The following is a 27,093-nucleotide window of genomic DNA, read 5'->3' as shown; positions in this document are numbered from 1 at the left end:
CCCCGGTAGGACTCCTTCTTCAGTCGGACGGCTTCCCTGACCACCACTGTCCACCAGGGTGTTCGAGGGTTACCGCCCCTTGAGGCACCTAAGACCTTCTGGCCACAGCTCGCATCTGCAGCTTTAGCAATAGAGGCTTTGAACATTGCCCATTCCTGTTCAATGTCCCCAACCTCCACAGGGATGGCAGAGAAGTCCCGCCGGAGGTGGGAGTTGAAGTCCTTCCGGACAGAGGACTCCTCCAAACGTTCCCAGTTCACCCGCACTACACGCTTGGGTTTGCCAGGTCTGTCCAGAGGTTTCCCCCGCCATCTAACCCAACTCACCACCAGATGGTGATCAGTTGACAGTTCAGCCCCTCTCTTCACCCGAGTGTCCAAAACATACGGCCTCAGATCAGCTGATACGATTACAAAATCGATCATTGATCTTTGGCCTAGGGTGCTCTGGTACCAGGTACACCTATGAGCATCCTTATGCTTGAACATGGTGTTTGTTATCGCAAGTCCGTGACTAGCACAGAAGTCCAATAACAATCCACCACTCAGGTTCAGATCAGGGAGACCGTTCCTCCCAATCACGCCAGTCCAAGTATCACTGTCATTGCCCACGTGCGCGTTGAAGTCCCCCAGCAAGACTATGGAATCCCCTGCCGGCGCCCCATACAGGACCCCATGCAAGGTATCCAAGAAGGCTGAATACTCTGAACTCCTGTTTGGTGCGTATGCACAAACAACAGTCAGAGTTTTCCCCCCTCCAACCCTAAGGCGAAGGGAGGCGACCCTCTTGTCCACTGGGGTGAACTCCAACGTACAGGCACTCAGCCGGGGACTCGTGAGTATCCCCACACCCGCCTGTGCCCTCACACCCTGAGCAACTCCAGAAGTGAACAAGGTCCATCCCTTGTCCAGGAGTGTGGTTTCAGAGCCCTTGCTATGCGTAGAGGTAAGCCCCACCAGATCCAACCGGTAGCGCTCCACCTCTCGCACCAGCTCAGGCTCCTTCCCCACCAGCGTAGAGACGTTCCACGTCCCGAAAGTCAGCCTCTGCTGCCCCGAATTGGTCCGTCCGGAGCCTCCACTTTCACCGCCATCCACTTGGCAGCGCACCCGACCCCACTGGTTCCGACCGCGGGTGGTGGGCCCACGTGGCAGAGAAGATGGTGTGTCCACGTAGCTTCTTCGGGCTGTGCCCGGCCGGGCTCCGTGGCAAGCCCGGCCACCAGGCGCTCGCTGACGAGCCCTACCTCCGGGCCTAGCTCCGGAGGAGGGCCCCGGGCTTCCTCCGGGCCGGGTAACGCATCCTCTTTTAGTGTAGTTCATGGGGGGTATCGTAACCCTGATGGGGGGGGCATTCGGGTGCTACACCTTGCCCAAGGGTGACCCGGAACTATGTAAGGCAGGGGCGTTCAACTCCCTGAGGCTTAATACAAGCCCACAGATGAACAGGCAAATTGGGAACAGGTGGGTGCCATGATTGGGTATAAAAGTAGATTCCATGAAATGCTCAGTCATTCACAAACAAGGATGGAGCGGGGGTCACCACTTTGTCAACAAATGCGTGAGCAAATTGTTGAACAGTTTAAGAAAAACCTTTCTCAACCAGCTATTGCAAGGAATTTAGGGATTTCACTATCTACGGTCCGTAATATCATCAAAGGGTTCAGAGAATCTGGAAAAATCACTGCATGTAAGCAGCTAAGCCCGTGACCTTCGATCCCTCAGGCTGTACTGCATCAACAAGCAACATCAGTGTATAAAGGATATCACCACATGGGCTCAGGAACACTTCAGAAACCCACTGTCAGTAACTACAGTTGGTCGCTACATCTGTAAGTGCAAGTTAAAACTCTCCGATGCAAGGCGAAAACCGTTTATCAACAACACCCAGAAACGCCGTCGGCTTCGCTGGGCCTGAGCTCATCTAAGATGGACTGATGCAAAGTGGAAAAGTGTTCTGTGGTCTGACGAGTCCACATTTCAAATTGTTTTTGGAAACTGTGGACGTCGTGTCCTCCGGACCAAAGAGGAAAAGAACCATCCGGATTTTTATAGACGCAAAGTTGAAAAGCCAGCATGTGTGATGGTATGGGGGTGTATTAGTGCCCAAGACATGGGTAACTTACACATCTGTGAAGGCGCCATTAATGCTGAAAGGTACATACAGGTTTTGGAGCAACATATGTTGCCATCCAAGCAACGTTACCATGGACGCCCCTGCTTATTTCAGCAAGACAATGCCAAGCCACGTGTTACATCAAGGCTTCATAGTAAAACAGTGAGGGTACTAGACTGGCCTGCCTGTAGTCCAGACCTGTCTTCCATTGAAAATGTGTGGCGCATTATGAAGCCTAAAATACCACAACGGAGACCCCCGGACTGTTGAACAACTTAAGCTGTACATCAAGCAAGAATGGGAAAGAATTCCACCTGAGAAGCTAAAAAAATGTGTCTCCTCAGTTCCCAAACGTTTACTGAGTGTTGTTAAAAGGAAAGGCCATGTAACACAATGGTGAACACGCCCTTTCCCAACTACTTTGGCACGTGTTGCAGCCATGAAATTCTAAGTTAATTATTATTTGCAAAAAAAATAAAGTTTATGAGTTTGAACATCAAATATCTTGTCTTTGTAGTGCATTCAATTGAATATGGGTTGAAAAGGATTTGCAAATCATTGTATTCCGTTTGGCGAAGTTGGTAGAGTGGCCGTGCCAGCAATCGGAGGGTTGCTGGTTACTGGGGTTCAATCCCCACCTTCTACCATCCTAGTCACGTCCGTTGTGTCCTTGGGCAAGACACTTCACCCTTGCTCCTGATGGGTGCTGGTAGCGCCTTGCATGGCAGCTCCCTCCATCAGTGTGTGAATGTGTGTGTGAATGGGTGAATGTGGAAATACTGTCAAAGCGCTTTGAGTACCTTGAAGGTAGAAAAGCGCTATACAAGTATAACCCATTTATCATGTATTTATTTACATCTAACACAATTTCCCAACTCATATGAAAACGGGGTTTGTATGTCTTTGCTCACAAATATCTATCGTGTTGTTGTTGTATGGTTGGTATTCTTACATTGTTAATATTGTGTTATTGTTCGACACTCCATGTACATATTGTACAAATTTGATCGTTTGATGGTAGCCATGTTTTTACAACCAATATCAAGCTTTTCCATCCTCTAAAAAGGTGTACCAAATTTTGTGCCGATTTGGTTCAACCTCCTAAAGTTAAAATGGGTGTTTTGCAGAGCCCATTAAGCTGTGTGAGAAAGTTCAAGTCACTCTGACTTATGGGGTCAAACTTTGGAGTACAACGACACCATCTGGTGTATTTGTCAGGGAAAAAAAACAATAGCACAGGCAACACAGCTTTTTGGTGTGGGGTGTATGCTTTTGTGGCTCGTTGGACACTTTACTGAATCCAAAGGTGTGAATAAATGTCTATATGTGTCTTATGATTGACTGGTGACCTGTCTAGGGTACACCCTGCCTCTCACCTGAAATCAGTTGGGATAGGCTCCAGCTCACCTGTTGTTGTTTAAGTTTATTAAACGTTAAGTTTATTTTTATACAGTTACAAAATGAAACCTCACATACCGGTATTTGTGTGAATGTGAATTGTGAATTATATTTATATAGCGCTTTTCTCTAGTGACTCAAAGCGCTTTTACATAGTGAAACCCAATATCTAAGTTACATTTAAAACCAGTGTGGGTGACACTGAGAGCAGGTGGGTAAAGTGTCTTGCCCAAGGACACGACGGCAGCAACTAGGATGGTGGAAGCGGGGATCGAACCTAGAACCCTCAAGTTGCTGGCACGGCCACTCCACCAACCGAGCTAAACCGCCCCCACACATTTCACATATTTCCATTTTCTCATTACAACATATCCAAAAAGGAGTAGGAAGAAACGGAGCTTATTTAATCATACCTCAGGATTCATCTTCTTTGTACTTTGTAAACCCTTTGAGTTTGAACAGTTTCTTAAACTTTGTTGCCTACTTTATTCTACAATTTAATTCCACATACTAATATAAAAAAGGGGCAGCATGGTGTAACATTGGTTAGCGCTTGTGACTCACAGCTAGAAGGTGCTGGGTTTGATTCCCAGGCTCAAAGTGTGCATGTTCTTCATGTGACTGCATGGGTTCTCTCCGACGACCCCCGGCTTCTTCCCTCTCCGAGACATGCACCTGAGGATAGGCTGATTGGCAACACTAAATTGGCCCTTTAATGTGAGTGAGAAAAGTTGTTTGTTCATCTGTGTTAGCCCTTTCATGGGCTAGCGACTTGTCAAGGATGAACCCCGCCTTCCGGTCAAGTGCAGCTGGGATAGGCTCCAGCCCCCCAGTGACTCCAACAGGAATAAGCGGTAGAAAATGGATGGATGGATATACAAAATGTATTAAGTGTTGTACGTGCATACAAATGTTTTAGGTCAGATTTTTCCTCTTTTATTGAGAATAATTGTTGTACATGCTTGGTTAGCAGGTTATAGTTTGCTTTGGGCATAATCTTGGCTGTTTGCAAAAGCACCAAATCATTGAATTCCAATATTTTTGATTTAATAAATAAAGTGCTCTCTATATCTAACATTATGTATTATTCTAACAGTAATACGGTTAGTGAATGACTTTTGTCATTATTTGCCCATATTTCTACACAATAACTCAGACTTAACAGAGTAGCCACTTGTAATTTATTCATGCTCTCATGGTTGATGACAAAACTGTGTTCTATTCTTTTCTAGATATGGTAGCACTACCGGGCAGTAGAGAATATGGAGTAATTTCCTAAATTAGATTTTTAGTTCATTTTTATCATTTAATATCTTTTTTTTTCTGTTAATTGTAACCCTGAAAAAGTAGATAGATGCATGTGCAGACAAACAGGGGCGTAGCACAGCACTTTTGGCCTCCATACACAATGTATTCAAGTCTGCATTTTTTTTTCATCTTGAGCGTAGTAAGTGCAGCCTCTCTCCAATAAGCGCACCTTTGACAGTAAAAAAAAATTGCAACCGAGCTATACTGCCCCCGAGGAGGAAACCCAAGCAATCACGGGGACTTGGGAGAACATGCAAACCCCACACAGAAAGGCCCCGAGCCTGGGAATCGAACCCAGGACCTCAGTAAATCGCTCGCAGCACGCCATTTAATAGTACACCCCATTTTAAAGATTGCGCATGCTGTTTAGCGCATGGTATTAGGATCTTAGTAAAACAGCACCACTGTGTATGACAATAAAGACGTTTTCTTCTGTGCTTGGGCCCCGGTACAACATCCCCATATACCACTTTAACTTACCTGCAGACAAATGTTGTGACTTAAATGTCAAACTTTAAGAGAAAATAATACATATTTTTGTGATGTCACGCCAGTGTTAAAATAGTTTCTGACACTTGAGGTTGTTGCCCTCTTTTGATTAGATCGTCTCTCCAGTATTTTATGGCTGGGACTGACCTATGCTCTCCCACTTGCTATTACACACACCCTATAATATACTGTAAGAGGCAGGCTTTGTACACACACACACACACAGAGGCGTATCTCATTACCACCCTCCATAGTGCAGGCAGTGGGCATTGCAAAAGGAGGCGAGAAGGAGAGCTTTCCACAGATAGAGCGAGAGAGAGAAAGAGAGAGAGAGAGAAGGCAGAGGGAGAGTCAGTATTACACAGTACAGAGACATTCAGCAATAGAACAGGCAATGCATACACTCAGGTAGACTGTGCTTGAGCCAGTGCATTTATCTGCCTGCCTGTGTGTGTGAGAGAGAAAGAGAGCTCAGTGCGTTTCCACGGTTGTCCTGAGGCCGTGGCAGCCATGGCATCAGAGGCAAACACCCAGTCCAGTGTGATGTTCCAGACCTCGGACAAAGTGGCGGAGCCAGGACACCGAAAGCTGGGCAAGCTGACCGTCAAGTACAATCGCAAGGATCTGCAAAGGAGGCTGAATATCGAGGAGTGGATAGACGAGCAACTGCACCTGCTCTTTGACTGTGAGGTAGGTGGGAGGCACACACACACACACACACACACACACACATACACCCCTCAGACTACCTTGACTCCATGAGCAGTGAAGGTACCCAGTGAGGTGGTGACCTTGTATCTATCATAATTTTACACTAACTTTAAAGAGGAGAGAAAGTACGCCAAGGATGATTGCTTCATGGAAAACTAACTGCAGTCTCAGCTGTGTTCCAATATTCTGGTCAGATCCATTAAAAGTGCTGCAAAACACATAAATCAATTAGTAGCCGGGCTTTACAGTGATATATGACATGATCATACACTATCTTAGTCTCTTGCGCAATGATGGAGAGTCAGGTGACAACTTCATGGCAATAAGACATACAGTACCTGCAAGGTCTAACAAGACCCAATACAAAATATTTGCCTTTAAAATTATCCTACTGTTAAATTTTGTATTGGCCCAGGAGGTATTGAATTTACTCTATGTTTATTGTTGTAGTTGTAATTTGCAACAGGTAGATCTCCAGAGCTTTTTTGTATGAGATGTTTCTAATGTTTTGTCCGTCCACTGTAGCCAAATCAGGAAACCAAAACATTAGAAATGACTCTTCGTAATTCAGTGCAATAGAGGGTAGTTGAAAGTGGAATTTATTTGGCGGTCTGGCCTCATTACTGGTTATGTTTGATATGCACCGGAATTGATAACAACACAGCTGAAACAATATCCACACCAACTGTACTCCTGTAACATTGGGAACAATCCAATTAAGTCAGCAACTCCGTCTTTATTTGTATGGGATTTTCCTCATGGGGGAACCATGGCAACAGATGTCTCATCACCCACATTAGCAACACAGCACAGTGGGAACAGGGCTTGGTGGTGCAGATAGGATGACAGCATTGCCAAAGCGTAGGCTAGAACATGATGTACCATTTAACTACGAGTAATGGAACCACCAAGCTAAACAACTGTAATTATAATAACATTGGTTCCTTAAGAATTTGCATCATCATAGGTGCCACAGCCACCAGACTTGGTGTCATTATAGACAATGACTTTAAGTTGGAAAAACAAATCAAGTTTTTCGGTTTATGACAAAGATCAAAACTTTTTGATCTCTTGATCAAGTTGAACATGTCATGCGCACTTTTATTTTGTTGTGCCTGGACTAGGGCTGTCTTCAAATGACCGTAGAGTCGACGATTCCGTTCGAAGGAGTCTGATTGGACTATCAACCCCGCAGTCGTATCGTCTATTAAAATATCTCTCCTCTCTCCGTGGGAGGGAGACAGAGTTAAGTACCTGCTGAGTGCACAGAAGGTGTGTTAGGAGGATGGATCAATTGCCTTCATCATTACTAAAAGACTCTTGTGTGAAGACAAATAGTTTTTAGAGGGTAAGAGATTATTCTTATCCGCTTACAATCTTGGCTGTCACTAGAAAGTGATCGCTGCTTCCGGTTGCTGCTTCCTGGTGTGACGTCACATGTTTAAAAACAGCTGGCCGTGTATTTTGGCTTATTATATAAAAACTATTTATATGCACACAAGACTATTTTGCTAACTGTGTTGGTAAGATGTCCCTACATGGGGGACCGGGCTCGTCAGTGCCACCGCATGCCTCTGGCTGACTGAATCCCACCGGTGCAACTTACCAGAAGTTGCCTCGCCCCAGAGGTGTAGTGCTCCACTGGAAAAGGTAATGATCCTTCCGCAGATTCATATACAGAAATTGTGTTACATCTTTTTTTTTACCTTCTCTATTTAGTCAAGTTTGATGTTTTTTGTTTTATTTTGTCAGCGCCAGACTCCAGACCTCAGTAAACAACACAATAGCTACCTTGTTTATTTGTTTATCAGAGTGACTTAGCATTTTTTGAGATGGAAAAAGTTGCAAATGAGATCTCTGTTTTACAATATCAGTTTTTTTACCATATCTGTTTTTTTTTGTTTAACAAAAGATTATTTATTTTTATATAAGTTTTGGAAATAATCACCTTACAGTCTACTGACACCTAGTGACCAGTCATTATACACTACTATCATCACAATCGGTTTAGTTATTTCTTTAAAAAAAACTATGCCACGGATTTTGACTGAACTGAAGACAGCCTTACATTTAACAGCAAACAAAAAAAATAGAGAACATCACCCCAATTTTCGCATCCCTGCTTTGGCTTCTTGTTTGTTTTAGGATGTATTTTAAAATGTTATTGTTTGTGTTTAAAACTTGAATAGACTGCAGGCTCCAACATCATGGACTTGATCCAAATGTACGCACCACCTTGCAGATTGAGGTCCGAGGGCCAGTTCCAACTTGTGGTGCCTAACACAAGACTTAAGACTAGGGGTGACAGGGCCTTTTTCCGTGGTGGGCATTTAACTCTGTATTTTCTTGTTTTGTTTATTTTATTGATATGTTTTAATACTTTTTTTATATGTTTTCTAATGTGCACACTCTTTGCACACTTACTATGTATGGAACATTCCTGTATATTGTTCCAAGTAAACGGTCTATATCAGCGTAGATTTACCGAAATGCAGGGCCAGTTACGTCATACAAAGTTAGGCACAGCCTGTCCATTTGCACTGTCACTTGTAATGAATTTTCCAATGAATTTTGCAACGCCTCATGGGAAGGTTATTCTGTTGGTCTGGAGTCTTCCGCCTGGAAGCTTTTACCAACAGACCTTTGCACTGCCGACTAAATTATTTAAACACATATTTAATTCATGCAAGCGCTGCATTGGCCAGCTTCTTCACAAAGTTCACACCTTCAGAGAAATAGTAAACTCGATCAAAGGAATCACTTGTAGAAACGTTTAAGGTCTACTGTATGTTAACAGCACATCATTTGTGAATCAATAATGATGAGGAAATTATATCAGTTTATAGACACATAAAGATAGGGGTTAATAACAGACTGTTAAAACTTCCTCAAATACTGAATCAGAGTGTTCAAAAGTGTTCATTTGCTAATGTATCCTTGCAAATTTGTATTCCAATTGTTATATTCATTGTTTCTTTTTAGCATGAATATGTTTGGCCAAAAATAGACTGTGCTTGTTGCTCTAATAGGATACTGCAAGAAGAGTGATAAGCGGTGTACTATGTTGGCATTTCAAAAAACACCTTTACTTCCTGGTCATGGTTTCCTTGTGATTAAGGCAGTAAAATGTTGTTTTGTGCCATTTTTAGGGCAGTCTTATTTACTTGCCAAAGCTCTCCTACAGGCCAAGCACCCTTTGACTGCGTCTCCAACCCATTAGCCATGTTGTAGTTTTTAGCGCTTTCATATCGAATCCACTGACAAATTTTAGTTAAAACCATGCGCCATTTCCTTCTAGAAATGGCAACAGCGGAGAATTTTAGCATGCATGTGCATGTATGAGCCAGTCTGCCCCACAACAAGAGGAGAGAGAAAAATAAGGAACTTATTGACTGCAAATATGGAGATACCCGCTGACGTAACTGAGGTAACGGCTCGTTTGGAGCAAGTTTGGAGGAAGGCAAGATTGTTCTATAAATATCTATGCCATGGCTTGATTGTTTGATTTGAATGTCAAATACCCTAAAGCAGGTACCCACTAGTATAAAAAGTTGGTTTTGCAAAATAGGGCGCATCTAAGTTAGCAAAAAGGGACTAACCGGTCTATTAAAAAAAAAAAAAAGCCTTCCAAAACTACAAATGACTGCATGGTGTCCAATAACAAATCAATTGATCCCAAAAATAGTCAACATTTTGGTATACTTTGACTAGGGAATATATATTTGTTTTAAAAGCTTAGACCATAGGTGTCCAAAGTGTGGCATGGGAGCCCTTTGCGGCCCGCAACTAATTATTTAACAGCCAGCGGGACACTCTAATAATACTATTACAAAAAACCCATAAAAAAGTAAAATAAAAGAGCAAACAGGTGAAATATAATGGGGAAAAAGTTGCATTGTTGACTCTGATTACACAAAGCTGCCACGCAGGATGTTTTTTTTTAAAAACTTTAATTGCCCAGAAAATAAAAATGAATTAAAATCCATGTTGTTATGAATTATTTACCTATTTAAGGCTCCAATTAAATCAAATATTCTCTAAAGAAAGACTTAAAATGTTGCAAGAATATCTTTGAATTTAAAAAATAGTTACAAAAAGAGACAACTGGAATTATATCAAACTGATTTTTGATTTTGATTGGACGTGTCATTGTGAAAATGCTTAAACGAAAATTTAAAAAGTATGTTGGAGTTCGGGTGTTGGTGGAGGGTACAGTTATAAAGTCATCTAAAATCATTGGTGTTAAAAAGGGGGCAGATAAATATAAGAATAGTATTCTTCCATCTGCTCCTTTCTGATCATGGAAATGTATGAGAAACAAAAAACAATGAAAGTGTCAACTGTACGTGGCTTGTATATATGCATTTTCATGAAAGGAATAAAAAGAAATGATGAATGATGATGATTAAATATTTCATCCATACATCCATCCATCCATACATCTATTTTCTACTTAATTTTTAGGAAAAAAATCTATATATCGTTTTGGTTTTGAAAGTACTTTTCAAACTGCGACGCTTAAACCCTTGTAGATGCATTTATAATTGGCATGATCCTACATGACAGTTTTGGACATTATTATTAGCTTCCTGTGTGTTGGTTTTTGGTTCCTGTGCACTCTAATTTTTGATTTTCACATCCTATGTGCTTCCCCTGTCTCCCACAGAGCAATCGTATAGTGCAGTGGTTCTTAAACCTTTTTCACCAAGTACCACCTAAGGTAAAACTTGGCTCTCTAAGTATCACTGTGATGACCAACATTCAAATATAGTAGAGTAGTAGGCCTCTGTATTCACTAAAAAGAAGGCAAAGGTTTTATATTACAAATATATTTACTATGCTTGGCCACTGTAGCATTATACACAGTTGAAACAGTAACGCTGTGTTTGAATATTGGAAAATAAAGCACTGTAACTTAATTAAGTGAATCTTTGGCGTACCACTAGCTGGAGCCCACGTATAACTATAGTGGTACACGTACCACTGTTTGAGAATCCATGATATAGCGTATTCTGTTTAGTGCGCATGTGTCCTTGCTGCTGCGACACCCTTGAAATGTAGTTAAGAGAATTAAACTCTTTAACCTGCACGCCCTCTCCTGTCTCCACATCTTGGGGTCACAACTACCGCTACCACATGCACGTTTGTGGCATAGAATAATGATAATAATAATTATTATTATAATTATGTGTTATTCTGATTTTTACAATCCACTAATGATAATCCTACATGGATCAGCTCATTTCTACTTTACATTATGAAGTAAAGGGCAACTTGACATATTTATAATCATATTAAGGTGAATAATGTCTCACATTCTTCATATCAAATTTGTCAGCACCATTTTGTTAAAAAACAAAAACAAAAAAAAAGATTTTTTAATAAAATAAAACAACACCAAATCATTTTAAAGCCTTTAGCCCCCTTAAAATGGCCTGATGACGTCACTGGTTCGGACATTTAATGAAAAACCTTATTGATGAAACATAGACCTAACCCAGCAGGCACAATACATTGATACAATGTTGATTATACATACATGTCCTTTAAAACTGAAAAACTGCAAAATACAAAACCCAAAAGCAGTGAATTTGGCACGTTGTGTAATTCGTAAATAAAAACAGAATACAATGATTTGCAAATCCTTTTGAACTTATATTCAGTTGAATAAACTGCAAAGACAAGATATTTAATGTTCTGACTGAGAAACTAATTTTTTTTGGCAAATAATCATTAACTTAGAATTTAATGGCAGCAACACATTGCAAAAAAGTTGGCACAGGAGCATTTTTACCACTGTGTTTCATGGCCTTTCCTTTTAACAACACTCAGTAAACGTTTGGGAACTGAGGAGACCAATTTTTCAAGCTTTTCAGGCGGAATTATTTCCCATTATTGCTTGATGTACAGCTTAAGTCTCTGTTGTCGTATTTTACGCTTCATAATGTGCCCCACATTTTCAATGGGAGACAGGTTTGGACTACAAGCAGGCCAGTCTAGTACCCGCACTCTTTTACTACGGAGCCACGCTGTTTTAACACACTCAGAATGTGGCTTGGCATTGTCTTGCTGGATGGCAACATATGTTGCTCCAAAACCTGTATGTACCTTTCAGCATTAAGGATGTCTTCACAGATGTGTAAGTTACCCATGCCTTGGACACTAATACACCCCCATACCATCACAGATGCTGGCTTTTAACTTTGCGCCTATAACAATCCAGATGGTTCTTTTCCTCTTTGGTCCAGAGGACACCACATCCACAGTTTCCAAAAACCATATGAAATGTGGACTCGTCAGACCCCAGAACACTTTTACACTTTGCATAAGATCATCTTAGATGAGCTCAGGCCCAGCGAAGCCGGCGGCACTTCTGGGTGTTGTTGATAAATGGCTTTCACTTTGCATAGTAGAGTTTTAACTTGCACTTACAGATGTAGCGACGAACTGTAGTTACTGACAGTGGTTTTCTTAAGTGTTCCTGAGCCCATGTGGTGATATCCTTTACACACTGATGTCGCTTTTTGATGCAGTACCGCCTGAGTCATCAAAGGTCACGGGCATTCAATGTTGGTTTTCATGCAGTGCAGTGATTTCTCCAGATTTTCTGAAACTTTTGATGATATTACAGACCGTAGATGGTGAAATCCCTAAATTCCTTACAATAGCTCGTTGAGAAATGTTGTTCTTAAACTGTTCGACAATTTGCTCACGTATTTGTTCCCAAAGTGGTGACCCTCGCCCCATCTTTGTTTGTGAATGACTGAGCATTTCATGGAAGCTGCTTTTATTCGCAGTCATGGCACCCACCTTTTCCCAATTAGCCTGTTCACCTGTGGGATGTTCCAAATAAATGTTTGATGAGCATTCCTCAAATTTCTCAGTCTTTTTTGCCACTTGTGCCAGCTTTTTCGAAACATCTTGCAAGCACAAAATTCCAAATGAGCTAATATTTGCAAAACATAACAAAGTATCGCAGTTCGAACATTAAATATATTGTCTTTGCAGTGAATTCAATTGAATATAGGTTGAAAAAAGGATTTGCAAATGAGTGTATTCTGTTTTTATTTACGATTTACACAACGTGCCAACTTCACTGGTTTTGGGCTTTGTAGTTGTATTCGTAAATTGGGACAAATTTGGGAAATTACCAAATTTCAATGGTCAAATCAACGTCACAACCTGACATTGAATAAATGTTGTCAAAAAGCATGTTGTTTCAACGTTGTATTTGTGTTGGAAAATGACCAAAATTCAATGGTCAAATCAACATCAGAACCCAACATTGATTAAACGTCGTCAAAAAGCATGTTGTTCCAACGTAAGGTTTGAGTTGCTCAACGCCAGGACCTCGTTCAACAAGTTCTCATCGTTGTTTTAATGTCTTCTTCCTGTTGGGAAACATGTAAATATTGTGGGATTTCTGATCAGGAAGTGTGCCATCTACTGGCGCATGCAGAATCTTGTTTGGGACCACTCAAATTTCAACCCTGATTATATTTATTCCTAAATTGTTTAGCCACTGCCAACCTGATGATTTAAAGTGATTATTGTGACCCCTGAGTGGCAAGAATGTAAGAATCTGAAAAACAGAGCATTTCCAGTGCATGGTTAAACATGTTGCTCCAATTCATTTGAATAGGCTGCTGTAGCTTCCAGTTAGAATCACACGCAGGGCTTTGCAGCAATGGAAAATACATTACATGCAGAGATGCAACAATGAATTATAGCTATAAAATGAAATATATCATCCCATTTATATATTTATAATTGGAGTTAGACAGGTAAAACATAATACGAACAGCATCATTAACCAACGTGATAAAAAAAAAAAAAAAAGGTTCCATACTGCAGACATCAGCAGAATCTTTCTGGCAGCGTGTATCAATTAGAGGGGGCACAGGAGACCTAGCAGGAGGGTCCATCCACTCCACTACTCAGCACTTCACATTGATTGGCTCTCATCATCCAGAAAACCGTCCAAGCCATGAAACCTTCCCAACCGGAAAACTTTCCCTTACAAAAGCAAACCAACCTGTCAGATTTGAGCGTACACCTGCTGAGTCTGAATATACTGGTGGCCAATTCCCCCCCTGGGATTCTCCCCTTCAGTCATAAAGTCATAAAGTTCTTGATAAGACACATTTGGAATATAAGTTATTGTATAGCCTCAATTAGAAGTTTAAAAAAAGTTATGACTACAATGGTGTCTTGGGCTAATAGGCACACAGGAAACATCTACGCCCTCGCTTCTTTTCCCTCCCGGTGACTCTGCTCAATGGTGTGGACAATCATTCCACTGGGATTTAGCATGGCATATAACACTGTGGGCTTTTGTCTCCTGCACATGGGTGTAACACAAGGATAGCAATGAAGGCTTACAGACAACATTGCTTCATTTTATTTGGACTCTTACAGGAAGAAGACATCCCAGAGCTGGAGATTGACATAGACGAGCTCTTGGAACTATCAGATGAAGGGCAAAGACTTCGACTCCAGGTAAGGTTGACACAAAACAGAGATGATCCAGCAATATGCTCTCAATGTTCTCTGTTTTAAATGGTAAGAGTTCTTGAGGGAGAACTGCACTTTTTTTTTTTTTTTAAAGCCACAATATTTGTGTGAGACGGGAACACGCTTAGCGTTCTCAGTAGTCAAGACCTGCTCAGTGGCCTTGTGGTTAGAGTGTCCGCACTGAGACATGGAAGTTTGTGAGTTCAAACCCAAAGACTATAAAAATGGGACCCATTGCCTCCCTGCTTGGCATTCAGCATCAAGGGTTGGAATTGGGGGTTAAATCAGCAAAATGATTCCCGAGCGTGGCCACCGCTGCTGCTCACTGCTCCCCTCACCTCCAAAGGGGGTGAACAAGGGGATGGGTCAAATGCAGAGGATAATTTCACCACACCTCGTGTGTTTGTGACTATCGTTGGGACTTTAATTTTAACTTATTTCCCTTTTCTGTGCATTTCTGGAACCTCGGTTTACAAACCCCTCGTTGTGAGAACTTTTTGATTTTAGAACCGTAGACAAACTAAAAATATGGCAGGGCAGCCATTTTGTGCATGGCAGCAGACCCATCGTGGGCAAGCCGAGCGATCTCTGATGTTCACTTCTCATTATTTGTCTGCACTGTGTTGCAGCTACTGTGCCACTTTGCGTGCTTTTCAAGCGTTTGTAATTTTATTTTTCGCTTTTTTACATAATTATTTTAGTTTTGCTAGCTCATAATGAGTGCAAAGAGAGCAGTGGACAAGCGATGTGTGCTTTGAAACATTCAGGAAGTATCCACAGCATTGTTGACACTGCCTTCCTCCCCACCCCTCCCTTCCATTGCATGCAAAGACGATTAACAGACAAGGTAAAGTGGATATCATTTTTTTGTTCCTAATCCTTGTAGCGACCTGGCTGTTAAAGAAAGTAGTTTTGTGATTTCACCACAGGGTCAGTGACAGTGTGTGTGCGTGCAAGCAAGGAGACTGTGAAAGGAGGTCAGTTCAGTCAGTTGTTTTGGCTTTGGTAATAAAAGGATAGTTGGATAAAGAAACCATGGACATAAGGAGGTTACTCTCAAAGGTGCACTATGCAGCAACCAAAACATTTAAGTGAAATTTCTAGAAGAAACAGGTTTATGGAATATAATTTAGTATGGGAAGGTACCGTATGTCTATGTGAGAGAAGGAAAAGGTTGGGAACTCTGGTTTACACTACAATAACGTAGGTGGCGGTAATGCACCTTTAATGTTGAGTGCCCCACCATAAAACAACATAAAACAACAAAAAAGAAGAACAATCACCCCTGTGATTTGTTTAATATACAGTACCGTCAGTGCCGGCCCAAGCCTCCATGGGGCCCTAAGCAAAATTTGATTTTGGGGCCCTCTATTTCTGCCAATAATATTGATTGTTGATCATTCACACACCTACTATAAACTCATTGTGGCTCTGGCAGTGTTGTTTACATTATCATATTGTCAGCCTGGCATGTCTTTACAAATGACATGTCATTTATAAAGATATGGGGGTTGCCCAGTTAAGAACATAAATAATACCAATGAATGAACGAATGATGTCCAGAGTGCCACATATGGTTATGGTCCATTTCACCATGTTGCTACATTGATCTTCACTGTTTTCATGCTGTTTCTGTTATGTGTCGACAAGGGGGAAGGAGACGGCACAACCACAGGAGGTATAGCTCAACAGGTTTATTTAGAGCTTTTAATGTATACGTGGGGGGTGTATGCTACTATGTGTGTGTGTGTGACACTATGTGTGGAAATTAACACAATGTGAATTTACCAAGGGTTTGTTGAAGGTGCGTGTTGGTGGTGTCAGCATCCAAGTCCAGAGGGGAAGATCCAAAAGGGGTTTGTGATCCGAGCAAGGTCCGTTTGGCAGGAGAGAGGCGTCAGTGGTCCAAATCCGAGCGTGGGGGTCAAAGATCAGGGAAGGCAATCAGAGTCTGGGGGAACTTCACAGTGGAAGCGCAAAGGCAATGACAGGGGCACAGAGGCTGTGGGAACAGGAGATGAAAAAAACAAGATCAGGGCTAGGCATGAGAAGGACAAAAATGAGCACAAGAGAAAGCACATGAGGGGAGCCAGATACGTGAGAGCTTACTGAACACAGGGCGACGTTCTGGCGACTAGAAGTCAGCGGCGAGTCTCTTTATCCTGCTGCCTCTCATTAGTCCCAGGTGTGTTGATAGAGGATTGTCTCCAGCTGTGTCGGCGCGTGGGCGCGGTCTGCGCAACGAGCGCGGGGGCGTGTCCTGCTTGGCTCGCAGCGGAGTCTCGAGGTGCTGCCGCAGCGGAGGAAGAGGCAGACAGCGCGTGTTCCATAACAGTTTCAGCAGTGCACCTATGTTGACCCAATCCCGCTGTCCCTCGGCTGCCAGTTTTAAGGACTTTTTGGAAAATAATTTGCAGCAAAAGCAATAGACTGCATCTTTACATCTTGAATAAGTCAGCCAGCTACGCTTGACTTTTTCCCCATTGACTAGCTGTCTGTAGGTATAATGATAATGAAAACTTCGGCCATCATGCCTTTTGGGGAATGAAAAGTTCTCCTTAATAGACAGTGGTCCTCTGATCACCTGCTCAGTCCTGTCTGAATCTGAGAGGAAAGAAGGCCACTCAGCTGGGTCAACTGGCAGAGCTGATGATGGTCCATGGTGTGAAGGGGACATTGTGGTGGAAGTTGCTGAGGAAGTGACCAAAGAAAGACAATGACTAAAAAAGAAGGACCTATAAGGTCATTAAATTGCACTGTTGGACATAATTATTAATCTCAGAATGTTCTGCAGTACAATGAGCAATTATAAAGGGTGTTTTGCAGTTAACTTACTAGATAAATCAGCTGTGGTTTCAGACATGGAGGGGACAGTGGGCACAGAGGATGGAGGTGTGTGAGAGAGCACTGTAGAGGATGGAGATGGACCTAAGATGAAATACATACACTACCGTTCAAAAGTTTAGGGTCACATTGAAATGTCCTTATTTTTGAAGGAAAAGCACTGTACTTTTCAATGAAAATAACTTTAAACTAGTCTTAACTTTAAAGAAATACACTCTATACATTGCTAATGTGGTAAATGACTATTCTAGCTGCAAATGTCTGGTTTTTGGTGCAATATCTACATAGGTGTATAGAGGCCCATTTCCAGCAACTATCACTCCAGTGTTCTAATGGTACAATGTGTTTGCTCATTGGCTCAGAAGGCTAATTGATGATTAGAAAACCCTTGTGCAATCATGTTTACACATCTGAAAACAGTTTAGCTTGTTACAGAAGCTACAAAACTGACCTTCCTTTGAGCAGATTGAGTTTCTGGAGCATCACATTTGTGGGGTCAATTAAACGCTCAAAATGGCCAGAAAAAGAGAACTTTCATCTGAAACTCGACAGTCTATTCTTGTTCTTAGAAATGAAGGCTATTCCACAAAATTGTTTGGGTGAGCCCAAACTTTTGAATGGTAGTGTACATACATACATATAGGCACACATATTAATGAGGTACTTTGACTATATTAATTTCCCTTCAGGTGTAATGTTTATACTAAGAAATTAAATGTATACTGTATGGTGACAGTCTTTTCCTCACCTGATTCATCACTCACAGTTGAGCCTGAGGATGTGGACTGGCTCTGGGCTGATTCTGTGCCTCCAAAGTATTTTAACAATTAATGCTCCTGGGGAAGTTTCACATAACTTATGAGTTTTTTGTAAAAAATAATGTTTATTTTACTCACATAAATTACCGTGCTCTGCTGCAAACAATTTGTGCAAACAACATATCTCACTAGTAACCTGATGCTAAAAACATATTGCTAGCACCGCGCTAGCTAGCTAACGTCACCTAGCTAAAGCTAATTACAGCTACAAATCTCTTTGATAAACTTTGTATTACCAAGTCATGCAAACATACCTTTATCATGGCATTTTTTCTCCTCTTCCACTTTCTTCTTCTTCCTTTTTTCTGCACCTGAAGGATATGTCCTTTTTTGTGACATTGTTTTGCCTCTATCTGCGCTTTTGATGCCCAGTGCGCACTGGCATTGCACGGCAGGCGGCAAACGTCACAGGTGCAGCAGAAGCAGCTTTACATTTAAAGAGAGGCAGGAAGAATCACTAGGCCTAGATTAGCAGCAGCACTCTGTTGACCTAAAATTGTGTTTTTGTACAATAATATATCTTTGATCATTTAGAAATCATCAGTCAGACTCGTACATGCAAAAAATAAAAAATAAGAATTTTTTGTTAATTGCTTTTGGGGGCCCCCTGGTGGCCGCGGGGCCCTAAGCAAGCGCTTAGTACGCTTATGCCTTGGGCCGGCTCTGAGTACCGTATAGCGATTTGTATTGCGTTTAAAGTGTAAAATATGGATTTTTGTCAAAGCTGGAACCCATTATTAATTTTTACATTGTTTCCTACAAAGAACTTTGATTCGATATACAAACTTTTCTATTTAGGTACCATGGTCAAGTTTGTAAATCGAAGTTCCATTATAGGAAGTGGCTAACAATGAAGAATTTATCTATTCCGCCTATAGGGCGCTCTAAAAAACATCCCAAAACCACCGACAATGCTCCGTTAGCATGGCATGATCTGCTTATTAACTAAGCTGTAGCGACATTATTATTGTAAGAGCGAACACTGAAAGAACTACTTTTCTGGTGTCGTGACACATCGCCTTATTCATATTGCTCCTTCGACCACTAGCGAGTAGCCAGCTACTAGCTACTAGCAACATCTACGAATAACGTTGGTTGCAACCCGCCATAAAATAAAGAAGGAACTTGAGCTGCTTCTGATGCTGCTGTATTGCTTTTGAATTTGGAAAAGTTAATGCTAATTTATGCTTCATGCATCTCACCTGTATAGTAGAAGGTTGTGAAGTTGGTCAACTTTGAAAATCCACAAACTTGATACTAAATGGCGCTCAACAAATAGAATTTTTTTTAAATCTGAGGACTAAGGATTATTTTGAATTCAGCAGTTTAAGGAGCGCACATGTGATGAAAGATACAACCATCCTATCAGTCAGCATCTCAGTGAGAGAGAACATTGTAAGTCACTGTTTAATTTTAAAATATCCAGGGTGTACCCCGCCTTCCGCCCGAATGCAGCTGGGATAGGCTACGGCAGCCCCCGCGACCCCGAGAGGGACAAGCGGTGGAAAATTGGATGGATGTTTAGCAATAGTGCTACATGATAACATTCCAAGGATCTCAGGAAGTTGGCAATTATAAGTAGCAAACACAGAAAGTGCCGTCTTTGCTGTTATTGACAATTATGATTTGACAGAGAGCATAGCAACGCACACTACCGTTGTTCTGTGAAGTCAGTGCGCCCAGGAAGGAAGTTATGGTAATGCCCAAAATGCCCAAAATACCGTAAATATATATATCATGTTACTATGAAAGTGCCTGTCACTACATTACACACATACTTAGAGCATGTACTGTATAAACAAATGTTGATGAAGGCTTTTGATGTTTTTTAGAGGGCTTTACAGGTGGAATTCATCATTACCTGCATTGTTAGCCACCTCTTACTAGCAGTTTTTTACTATTTAAAATGCACAGAAAAGGCAAAGACGTGTTTTTGTCTCACATAAATATTGTGGATGATGGACAAAATAAAATAAAAAATGCAGTGCCCCCTTTAACTGTACCCAACTCAACAGCATGTCAGCAGCTCTTAATCACCATAGTTATATTATCACCTTAGAAAACACGTCAAAATAAAGTTGGTCAGAGTTGGGAAAATGTCAAAGTGCTGAATGATTGGAAGGGGAGCGAGGTAGGTTAAGGGGATTTGCTTCAGACCGGTGAGTGTTAAATACACTTGCAGGTAATGAATGAATCCCACCTTTTTGTAAGAAACAGCAAACTGAAGGAACAAGTAGGAACATGAGGGGTGCAAGGGTGTCCAAAACTGTTTTACCAAGGGACACATACAGAAAAATAGAAGGCTGCAGGAGGCCACGTTGATAGGTTTTAAAAGTTTAAAACGTTTAAAAAGATGCTAAAACCAGTCCAATGTAGGTCAATACATACTGTACTAGCTTAAAAAGTGTAATATAATAAAACATATAATTTGTAATACAATTATTTTGTCTGTAAAATAAAAAAGTAGTTGCACAATTATTTGGGCACACCTGTAAAAATGCATCATAGTGATGATAATGGCTAAGATATAATGGTGTTTAAATTGTACTATAGAATCACAAAAACATGTATAGTTTTGCATAATCCCAACGCACATTAATTTGTTTAATTATTATGTTGGCTGTTGTCAGGAAAACATTGGTGAAAGCAGTTTTTTTTCTTAAAAGTGACTATTTTTTTCTAAAAACCTTCTAAATTACAGATGACTGCATAGTGTCCAATATCAAGTCAATGGATCAGATAACATTTCAACATTGTGTTACTGTTTGACTCGGGAATATACTTGTTTTGTATGCTTAGATCTGAACTAACACTTGTCATGCTCAATGCTGCAATGTTCGTAAACAATGGAAAAAAGTGTTGGGACACAGGAAGTACAACTTGGGAGTATTGGAATGTGTGTGGAGGTATTTTTCCCCATTGATCAACATTGGAGCGATCAGCGACCTGGCTCACAATCTCATTTGTAGTTCATCCCAAAAAGGTCGAGACTCTAAAGTTTCCCCAAACAAAACTGCGGCCAGGCCTTTTTGGACCTAGCTTTTACCAAGTTGAAACCATATTGTCTAAAACAGTGGTTCTCAAACTTTTTTCACCAAGTACCACCTCAGAAAACACTTGGCTCTCCAAGTACCACCTTATTATTTATTAAAAACAAGGCAAAGGTTCTGTTTAACACGTACATTTAATATTTTGGCCGCTATAACATTACACACAGTTTGAATAGTAACACTGTGTTTGAATATTTATTTAAGTGATTCTTAATTCTAGCATTATGCGTAACACAGTTTGAGAATCGCTGGTCTAAAATGATGAAAAATCTGCTGAAAATGCAAAATCAAACAGTCTGTCCCGAAACTTTTCACCATATTGTTAAGTAATGTCTAACATACTTTTGCTGCATTTTGGTAGGAGTTGTTGCAGGAATGCGGGAAGCCAATAGAGGTGAGACATGCACCATTACTTGAACCATTAGGCCATTCCACTGAATCAGTGCCTTTTGGCTGTTGTAATTCTTTCAAAAAAAATCCTTATTTCTGTCTTTCTTTTGATGATCCACATATTAAAACTATTCAAAATGTGTATTTGACCATGTGAGTGTGTGTGAATTATATTTATATAGCGCTTTTTCTCTAGTGACTCAAAGCGCTTTTACATAGTGAATCCCAATATCTAAGTTACATTTAAGCCAGTGTGGGTGGCACTGGGAGCAGGTGGGTAACGTGTCTTGCCCAAGGACACAACGGAAGTGACTAGGATGGCGGAAGCAGGGATTGAACCTGCAACCCTCAAGTTGCTTGCAAGGCCACTCTACCAACGGAGCTCTACCGCCCCATGTCAGTCAACTTTATTTCATTTTTGACTAGACTTGACTCATAGACAGGAATTACTTTTTAATAGGCATGTCTCAATCAACATGTTTGGCCTCTGATCCTGACCAAATCTTTTGGCCTCAGATTCAATCCGATTTTGAGTCCTGATCCAAAACACACATTTTTTATTAAGCTTATCTTATTAAATTTAGAATTTGCTAGTATTGTTTTAAATCAGTGGTATTGAATGCTACATACACTTTAACAAAATAAAGTGGCTAGTGCACAATAACCAAACATAAACAAAAATTACTATTGGCTCCCATTTAAATCAAAGCCTTCCTGTATCCACAGACTTACTCCCTGAATTTGTAAACAAAAACAAATTGGCCAAAAAAGTGATTCTGATAAAAACAAAAGAAAGAAAAGTATTGATTTAGTATTGTTTATACTAGGTATCAATAATATCCACATCTGGATCAATCACCACCACTTTACATTGGAGCTTTAGCGGTTAGCTTCTTGTGTCGTCCTGCTTAGTGTGTGTGCGTAGCATGCTTAGCCATTCCTTTTCCTCGAGTCCTCCAGTGATATACTTGGAAGACATTTTATTACTAATCAACTTTAACTAAACTTTTTTTACCGCCATGGTGGTGTGGATTAGTATGTCGGAAGCGACTACGCACTGTGGATAGACGTTTGTTGCTGCTTGCTCTCAAATTCCAGCCGGTGTTCTGGCGAGACATGCACCGAGCTGGAATTTACACAACTCCTGCATGGAATCCTGAAATTGAATTGTGTCTACTTGAGTGTGCGTTCCCTTTGAAGGAGTATAATCTTTAACATGTAAAGACAGAGCGGTCGTAAAGATCCCAGTGACAACACTAAAGAGTGATGTCTGACTGAATTGTCTGACTGAATTGGACATATAATATATATACAATTTAAAAAATAATTTAAAATGATTGATTCCATGGTAAAGTATTATTTTGGGCACAGGCAACAAATGCAATTAACTTTTTATTTCATTGATAATTTTGTTGTTCATTTATATATTTTATTTCCCGGGGACGCAATTGGCACCAATTCAGTGGCATGGTCCAGTAATGACACATTTTGAACTGTTTCACAGAGAAAATGTTCTAAACTTAAGCTTGATGTCATTGTTTTGTGTGTCTTGTCTGCAGGATTTTGTCAACGAGCTGCTCTATAGGATAAAGGGACTACGTAAAATGTCAGGCCCGTTGAAGAAGTAGTTGCTGTTGGTCAATTAAGAACAACAACACATCGGGACAATAGGTTTTGATTTGTTTACTATTTGGAGGCCGGGGCTTGTGGTTCACATGTATTGGGAGTCTTCCTTTCCTCTTACCAGGTCAGCCTCAATTATTACAACACCAAAGCAGTTTTATCAATATTTTATCTATTCAATAAACTTTAAAAATCGGATTTGTGAATTGCTATGACATCATGTCTCCTCTGGATATAGTACTGTAATGCACATCTTATGAAAGCTGTACTTACAAACCCTGTTTCCATATGAGTTGGGAAATTGTGTTAGATGTAAATATAAACGGAATACAATGATTTGCAAATCATTTTCAACCCATATTCAGTTGAATATGCTACAAAGACAGCATATTTGATGTTGAAACTGATAAACATTTTTTTTTTGCAAATAATCATTAACTTTAGAATTTGATGCCAGCAACACGTGACAAAGAAGTTGGGAAAGGTGGCAATAAATACTGATAAAGTTGAGGAATGCTCATCAAACACTTATTTGGAACATCCCACAGGTGAACAGGCAAATTGGGAACAGGTGGGTGCCATGATTGGGTATAAAAGTAGATTCCATGAAATGCTCAGTCATTCACAAACAAGGATGGGGCGAGGGTCACCACTTTGTCAACAAATGCGTGAGCAAATTGTTGAACAGTTTAAGGAAAACCTTTCTCAGCCAGCTATTGCAAGATATTTAGGGATTTCACCATCTGCGGTCCGTAATATCATCTAAGGGTTCAGAGAATCTAGAGAAATCACTGCACTTAAGCAGCTAAGCCCGTGACCTTTGATCCCTCAGGCTGTACTGCATCAACAAGCGACATCAGTGTGTAAAGGATATCACCACATGGGCTCAGAAACACTTCAGAAACCCACTGTCAGTAACTACAGTTGGTCGCTGCATCTGTAAGTGAAAGTTACAACTCTTCTATGCAAGGCGAAAACCGTTTATCAACAACACCCAGAAACGCCGTCGGCTTCGCTGGGCCTGAGCTCATCTAAGATGGACTGATACAAAGTGGAAAAGTGTTCTGTGGTCTGACGAGTCCACATTTCAAATTGTTTTTGGAAACTGTGGACGTCGTGTCCTTCGGACCAAAGAGGAAAAGAACCATCCGGATTGTTATAGGCGCAAAGTTGAAAAGCCAGCATCTGTGTTGGTATGGGGATGTATTAGTGCCCAAGACATGGGTAACTTACACATCTGTGAAGGCGCCATTAATACTGAAAGGTACATACAGGTTTTGGAGCAACATATTTTGCCATCCAAGCAACGTTGCCATGGACGCCCCTGCTTATTTCAGCAAGACAATGCCAAGCCACGTGTTACATCAACGTGGCTTCATAGTAAAAGAGTGCGGGTACTAGACTGGCCTGCCTGTAGTCCAGACCTGTCTCCCATTGAAAATGTGTGGCGCATTATGAAGCTTAAAATACCACAACGGAACATACTTGCCAACCCTCCCGTTTTTAGCGGGAGAATCCCGGTATTCAGCGCCTCTCCCGACAACCTCCCGGCAGAGATTTTCTCCCGACAAACTCCCGGTATTCAGCCGGAGCTGGAGGCCACGCCCCCTCCAGCTCAATGCGGACCTGAGACTGAGTGGGGACAGCCTGTTCTCACGTCCGCTTTCCCACAATATAAACAGCTTGCCTAACGAATTCAAACGAATGGAAACAAGAATTTCAGTTCATCCAGGACAGTTCGAAGGGGAAGGTGTATGTTGCCTGTAAATATGTAGAACAGACTTCTCCATTGAACACGGTGGCCGAAATGACATACTCATCATGAACGGAGAAGTTAAACAGGACAATACTGCCATCTAACGGATAGCCACCGGAACACTGAAATTCAAGTATTTCTTTTATGTAAATAAAATAAATAAATATATATATATACATATATATATAGCTAGAATTCACTGAAAGTCAAGTATTTCATACACATATATATATATATATATATATATATATATATATATATATATATATATATATATATATATATATATATATATATATATATATATATATATATATATATATATATATAAGAAATACTCGAGTTGGTGAATTCTAGCTGTAAATAACCACGCCCCCAACCACGCCCCCCAGCCCCCACCCCCACCTCCCGATATTGGAGGTCTCAAGGTTGGCAAGTATGCAACGGAGACCCCCGGACTGTTGAACAACTTAAAGGCCTACTGAAATGAAATTTTTTTATTTAAACGGGAATAGCAGATCCATTCTATGTGTCATACTTGATCATTTTGCGATATTGCCATATTTTTGCTGAAAGGATTTAGTATAGAACAACGTCCATAAAGTTCGCAACTTTTGGTCTCTGATAAAAAAAAACCTTGCCCCTACCGGAAGCAGCGTGACGTTGTCAGTTGTTCACTCCCTCATATTTTCCTATTGTTTTCAACGCAGCTAGAGCGATTCGGACCATTACCCCATTAATTTGAGCGAGGATGAAAGATTCGTGGACGAGGAACGTTAGAGTGACGGACTAGAATGCAGTGAAATACATATTTTTTTTCGCTCTGACCGTAACTTAGGTACAAGCTGGCTCATTGGATTCCACACTCTCTCCTTTTTCTATTGTGGATCACGGATTTGTATTTTAAACCACCTCGGATAATATATCCTCTTGAAAATGAGAGTCGAGAACGCGAAATGGACATTCAGTGCCTTTTATCTCCACGACAATACATCGGCGAAACGCTTTAGCTACGAGCTAACGTGATAGCATCGTGCTTTAACTGCATATAGAAACAAAAAAAATAAACCCCTGACTGGAAGGATAGATAGAAAAACAACAATACTATTAAACCGTGGACATGTAAATACACGGTTAATGCTTTCCAGGCTGGCGAAGGTTAACAATGCTGTGCTAACGACGCCATTGAAGCTAACTTAGCAACTTAGCAACCGGACCGCACAGAGCTATGCTAAAAACATTAGCTCTCCACCTACGCCAGCCAGCCCTCATCTGCTCATCAACACCCGTGCTCACCTGCGTTCCAGCGATCGGCGGAAGGACGAAGGACTTCACCCGATGCGTTTGGCGGCCCGGAGACGTAGGAAGTCAAGGTGAGGTCGCCGGCTAGCGCGTCTGCTCTCCAACAAAGTCCTCCTGGTTGTGTTGCTGTAGTCCGCTGCTAATACACCGATCCCACCTACAACTGTCTTCTTTGCAGCCTTCATTGTTCATTAAACAAATTGCAAAAGATGTCCAGAATACTGTGGAATTATGAAATGAAAACAGAGCTTTTTGTATAGGATTCTACGGGGTATCATAACTTCCGTTAAACTGACTACGTCACACGCATACGTCATCATACCGCGACATTTCAGCCGGATATTTCCCGGGAAATTTTAAACGTCACTTTATAAGTTAACCCGGCCGTATTGGCATGTGTTGCAATGTTAAGATTTCATCATTGATATATAAACTATCAGACTGCGTGGTCGGTAGTAGTGGCTTTCAGTAGGCCTTTAAGCTGTACATCAAGCAAGAATGGGAAAGAATTCCACCTGAGAAGCTTAAAAAATGTCTCTCCTCAGTTCCCAAATGTTTACTGAGTGTTGTTAGAAGGAAAGGCTATGTAACACAGTGGTGAACATGCCCTTTCCCAACTACTTTGGCACATGTTGCAGCCATGAAATTCTAAGTTAATTATTTGCAAAAAAAAAAAAAAGTTTATGAGTTTGAACATCAAATATCTTGTCTTTGTAGTGCATTCAATTGAATATGGGTGGAAAAGGATTTGCAAATCATTGTATTCCGTTTATAT

At 41.0% G+C, this 27,093-nt stretch overlaps 2 protein-coding genes across 9 annotated transcripts; one reads left to right on the top strand and one right to left on the bottom strand.

Moving 5' to 3' along the window:
* The first annotated feature begins 5,572 nt into the window (after nt 1-5,572).
* ppp1r14d (protein phosphatase 1 regulatory inhibitor subunit 14D) lies at nt 5,573-23,533 on the top strand. 2 transcript variants are annotated; one of them, XM_062040550.1, is made up of 4 exons: nt 5,573-6,000; nt 14,440-14,520; nt 21,609-21,641; nt 23,197-23,533. In XM_062040550.1, the coding sequence occupies exons 1-4, from the start codon at nt 5,821-5,823 to the stop codon at nt 23,263-23,265; spliced, it is 363 nt and encodes a 120-aa protein (XP_061896534.1). In that variant the 5' UTR covers nt 5,573-5,820; the 3' UTR covers nt 23,266-23,533. The 2 variants fall into 2 exon arrangements, with proteins under 2 accessions (XP_061896534.1, XP_061896535.1); XM_062040551.1 differs by lacking the exon at nt 21,609-21,641.
* Nucleotides 16,225-18,715, bottom strand: LOC133645687 (zinc finger MYM-type protein 5-like). 7 transcript variants are annotated; one of them, XM_062040547.1, is made up of 5 exons: nt 18,452-18,715; nt 18,128-18,215; nt 17,371-17,463; nt 17,120-17,226; nt 16,225-16,825 (listed from the first exon to the last, which is right to left on the bottom strand). In XM_062040547.1, the coding sequence occupies exons 2-5, from the start codon at nt 18,134-18,136 to the stop codon at nt 16,711-16,713; spliced, it is 324 nt and encodes a 107-aa protein (XP_061896531.1). In that variant the 5' UTR covers nt 18,137-18,215; nt 18,452-18,715; the 3' UTR covers nt 16,225-16,710. The 7 variants fall into 7 exon arrangements, with proteins under 7 accessions (XP_061896531.1, XP_061896532.1, XP_061896533.1 ...); XM_062040548.1 differs by having other exon boundaries at nt 17,371-17,442; XM_062040549.1 differs by having other exon boundaries at nt 17,371-17,382.
* Nucleotides 23,534-27,093: the final 3,560 nt, after the last annotated feature.

Source organism: Entelurus aequoreus, linkage group LG03 (assembly GCF_033978785.1).
Source record: "Entelurus aequoreus isolate RoL-2023_Sb linkage group LG03, RoL_Eaeq_v1.1, whole genome shotgun sequence".
Classification (NCBI taxonomy): Eukaryota; Metazoa; Chordata; class Actinopteri; order Syngnathiformes; family Syngnathidae; genus Entelurus; species Entelurus aequoreus.
The sequence above is the reverse complement of the archived record's forward strand: the minus strand, read 5'-3'. Positions and strand labels throughout refer to the sequence as shown.

Coding starts and splice junctions, on each gene's coding strand:
- ppp1r14d (XM_062040550.1), top strand. CDS start 5,821: ATGGCATCAGAGGCAAACACCCAGTCCAGTGTGATGTTCCAGACCTCG. Junction 6,001..14,439: donor ACCTGCTCTTTGACTGTGAG/GTAGGTGGGAGG, acceptor GGACTCTTACAG/GAAGAAGACATCCCAGAGCT. Junction 14,521..21,608: donor GGCAAAGACTTCGACTCCAG/GTAAGGTTGACA, acceptor GCATTTTGGTAG/GAGTTGTTGCAGGAATGCGG.
- LOC133645687 (XM_062040544.1), bottom strand. CDS start 18,536: ATGTCACAAAAAAGGACATATCCTTCAGGTGCAGAAAAAAGGAAGAAG. Junction 17,464..18,451: donor GAAAAAATGCCATGATAAAG/GTATGTTTGCAT, acceptor ATTTCATCTTAG/GTCCATCTCCATCCTCTACA. Junction 17,227..17,370: donor AACCACAGCTGATTTATCTA/GTAAGTTAACTG, acceptor TCACTTCCTCAG/CAACTTCCACCACAATGTCC.